At 40.7% G+C, this 3,986-nt stretch overlaps 1 protein-coding gene across 1 annotated transcript in view; it reads right to left on the bottom strand.

Annotated features, from left to right (window-relative positions):
- Nucleotides 1-683: 683 nt before the first annotated feature.
- The window catches only part of SKIL (SKI like proto-oncogene), a 26,646-nt gene continuing 23,343 nt past the window's right edge, over nt 684-3,986 (bottom strand). Inside the window, exons 4-6 of the mRNA XM_023516019.1 lie at nt 2,304-2,545; nt 1,797-2,021; nt 684-902 (exon numbers count right to left, since the gene is read on the bottom strand). Coding sequence (XP_023371787.1) covers nt 744-902; nt 1,797-2,021; nt 2,304-2,545 — 626 coding nt within the window. The 3' untranslated portion in view covers nt 684-743. The remainder of the gene's footprint in view (nt 903-1,796; nt 2,022-2,303; nt 2,546-3,986) is intronic.

Genomic DNA, 3,986 nt, shown 5'->3' with positions numbered 1-3,986 from the left:
TTCCTCACCAGCAGCAATGTCTTCACACCTCTACTAACAAATTACTGAAGCTGCTGCATAAAAAGTCCTCTAAATACAACCACATTTAAACTGGGAAACAAGTTACAGCTGCATCTTGTGTTGGCCGGCAAGGCGCGGCAATGCCTGTGATGTGTCCCCACTGTGCCCCCGGAGAGCACGGTAACCTCAATGAAATTCCTCTTAGGAGGCATCAGAAGAATTGGTGGAAATTCAGTCCAAAATCTGAACAAAGTGAAGAAAATTCTGCAGACAGTAACGAGTATACTACATCAACTTAGAAAGGACTTGTATTAACAAGAAAAATGGAGATTCAACTCCTTAAGTAGCTCTGGAATATATTTGAAATATGAAGCAACCATTTTATCTAAAATTAAGTCAGAAATATGGATAGTAAAATTAACCACAGCTATTTTCCATCACATACTGCAACTTTTAAAAAGTATACAATTGGTTAAGTTTGCATTAGAAATATAAGCAGATTATCTACTAGTTGAAACCATACATATAAGTATTATTACTGAGCTGATTTTTAAAAAAAAGTACAAAGAAACACATTTTCATTTGTTTGGAAAATGTAAAAATTTATGTACTAATATATAATCTCTTCGCTTTCTCTATCTACAAACGTCAGAATGCCTCGTCTTCATGCAGACAGTTGTTCAGAATCAACGCCCAAAGCAAGCAGCAAACCAAAGACCCGTCAGTGACACGCAGATCAATCTCTATTCTTTAGCAGTCTTTGATGATTTCAGAATTTGCAGCTTGAGCTCCTTTATCATCATCTCTAACTTCTGCCTTGCCTCCCGCTCCTGTCTGAGCTCGTCCTGGAGTTCCTGCCTGTCGGCCTCGGCGTGGTCCAGTCTCTGCCTCAGCTCCGCCAACTGTGTGATGAAAAGACCAGGCCAGTTTTCAGTTGCATGTTCTCATTTAGTCTTCATGTCAAGGCAAAGACTTATTTTCACATTAATTTTTATAAAATGAACTAATTAATGTATACTATTTGTTTGTATCATGTATACTATTCATTTGACATCTGATAGGACGTTACTCTGAGAGCAAAGCAGGGCCAGGAGGAGTGACCTCTGCGGCCAGAGCCAGGCATTGCAAGCTACCTACCTGCCTCCCTTAAACCTCTAGCTACTCGTACAAAAGGGAGGTGTTTGCTTTCTTTTTTTTTTTTTTTTTTGAGACAGAGCCTCAAGCTGTCCCCCTGGGTAGAGTGCCGTGGCATTACAGCTCACAGCAACCTCCAACTCCTGAGCTCAAGCAAGTCTCCTGCCTCAGCCTCCTAAGTAGCTGGGACCACAGGCGCCCGCCACAACGCCCGGCTATTTTTTGGTTGCAGCCGTCATTGTTTGGCGGGTCCGGGCTGGGGATTCGAACCCGCCACCTTAGGTATACATGGCTGGCGCCTTAGCCAGCTGAGCTATAGGCGCCGAGCCGAGGTGTTTGCTTTTCATCCAGTACTTCTGAACATAATGGGTGACAGTTCATGTCTCTTAAACTGAGATTTGAAAGCCCATACATAACATGTGATATAATAACAAAATAACATGACATTTGAAATTCAGAGAACTAGAGACTAGCAATGCAGGTAACTGAATTATAGAAACCCAATAAAAACTTAAAGTAATAAAGCAATAGAGGTCAAAAAATCTTAGAAGATGAAGCTTTGCAAAGTTGCATTTAAAAGTATGGTGAGTCTGACCAACAGAGCAGTGACGGGCACCCAGCTACAAGCAGTGCCTGTGACCCTGCGACCCTGTGACCCTTACCTGGGCTGCGTACTCCGCCTCCTTATCTTTTTCCAAATTCGAGTCACAGGAGCATTTTTGCTTCATTACTTGTTCCAATTTTTTCTCTAAATCTTTCTGTTCAACATAAAATTCTTCCATTCTTTGAGCATGTTCATTCTGCAATGATTCAAGCTCTCTCTGCAAATTCTGCTGCTCCTCAGTCAGCTCCTTCATAGCCCGTGAGCTGCCCAACATTTCCACTTCCTGTAAAGAATCACAGTGTGATTTTCACTTTATTTCCATCATGTTACAAATTTCAATTCAGGAAAAAAACAGGACAGACAATAATTAAAAGTCAGCTACTGTACCAGTTCTACAGAGAAGTAATTATCCTAAAAAACTATTTCCTCTAAAAATTTAAAACTGTCTATCAGTATAAAAGGCTAAATAATGTGAAGAACATCTATAGCATTTCATCTTGATTTTTCTTACTAGCATGTAAAAGTATCTTTTCATAATGGACTATCATTTAGATAATGATTTTACCATCTGAAGTTGTTGCTTTTTTTGCAAAATTGAGTTCAGTTTTTCCTGTTGTTTTACGTAAGTTCTCATTACTTCTTCCATGATTTTTCCCTTATCATCCTCACAAATGACATCTCTGACAAGCAGTGGAGAGGAAGCTGCAGCGTCACGGCCAAGCCCCACCTTGCTTGGGTCTCTGACGAACTTGCAAGCAGTCGACTCAGACTTTTTTTTACTTGTAGAATTATTTGAGATTGATGAGTCTATAAGAGGAAAAAAGAAAAATCAAGTAACAAAGTATGAACATCACTCTGTTAAAAAGTCACTAGAACAATCCATAACTAAAATTAACAAAACAGGCTTGGTGCCTGTAGCGCAGCAGTTACGGCACCAGCCACATACACCAAGGTTGGTGGGTTCAAACCCAGCCCAGGCCAGCTAAACAACAATGACAAATGCAACAAAAAAATAGCTGGGTGTTGTGGCAGGCACCTGTAGTTCCAGCTCCTTGGGAAGCTGAGAATTGCTTAAGCCCAAGAGTTTGAGGTTGCTGTGAACTATGATACCATTGTACTCTACCCAGGGCAACATAGTGAGACTCTGTCTCAAAAAAAAAAAAATATCAAGAGGAAGATCCAGCTCTACTAAAAATAGAACAGTCAGGCGCTATGGTGGGTGCCTGTAGTCCCAGTAACTTGGAAGGCTGAGAGGAAATATCACCTGAGCCCAGGAATTTGAGGTTGCTGTGAGCTATGATGCCATAGCACTATAGCCTGCCTGGGTAACAGACTGAGACTCCGTATCAAAAAAAGGGGGAAGGGAGGGAAGGAGGGAAGGAAGAAACAGACAGACAGACATCCTCAATTCATGGACTAGCAGACTCAATATTGTGAAGACACTACAACCCTCGAAACCTATCTGCTTAATTAGTGCCAATCCCTGCCAAAACCCCAGCTGGGTTTTTTTGGCAGAAGCTGACAAGTTGATTCTAAAATTTGTAAGAAAATGTAAAGAATCCAAAATAGCCAAAACAAACTTGAAAAGGAACAACAAAGTTGGAAGACTCACCACTCCCAACTTTGAATCTTACTACAAAGCTACAGAAATCAAGATTGGTCATACTGGTTAAGAACAGACATACAGACCAGGAACACAGAATTTGGAGCCCAGAAGTGAGCAAACCCTTCCCTCCACAGCCAACTGTTTTTCTAACAAAGGTAACAAAGCAATTCAATCAGAAAATAATAGTCTTTTCAAAAAGTAGGCAACTCCTAAAAGAAAAATAGTCTTTACCATAAGAACAGTTCCACTTAAAAGTTTATAGCAGTGTAATTCTCAACTGCAAAGATGTGGAAACCACCCAGGTGCCCAGCAACACAAGTGGATTATAAACTGTGATTTTGTACATGCACCATGGAATACTATTCAGCCATAAAAACATGAAGATTTTGCATCTTTTGTATTTACCTGGAAGGATTTAGAGAACATTTTCCTAAATAGTCACAAGTGTGGAAAAGCAGTACTCAGTACTAAGTTGAAGTTGTAGATTAACAACTATAACCCCACATGAGAGAGAAACTCAGTTAAATTCAGGGAGGGGGAGAAAGGGTTGGCAGTCCCCCCGTAACGGTACAATGCACAGGTATGTGGCCCACCTCCCAGGCCAAGGACACTACTACAGCTCGGGCTTTTTTTTTTTTTTTT

The sequence above is a fragment of the Otolemur garnettii genome, unplaced genomic scaffold, assembly GCF_000181295.1.
Source record: "Otolemur garnettii isolate 467f Iridium unplaced genomic scaffold, OtoGar3 scaffold00084, whole genome shotgun sequence".
In the NCBI taxonomy this organism is placed as follows: Eukaryota; Metazoa; Chordata; class Mammalia; order Primates; family Galagidae; genus Otolemur; species Otolemur garnettii.
This window is presented reverse-complemented; position numbering and strand designations above follow the sequence as displayed.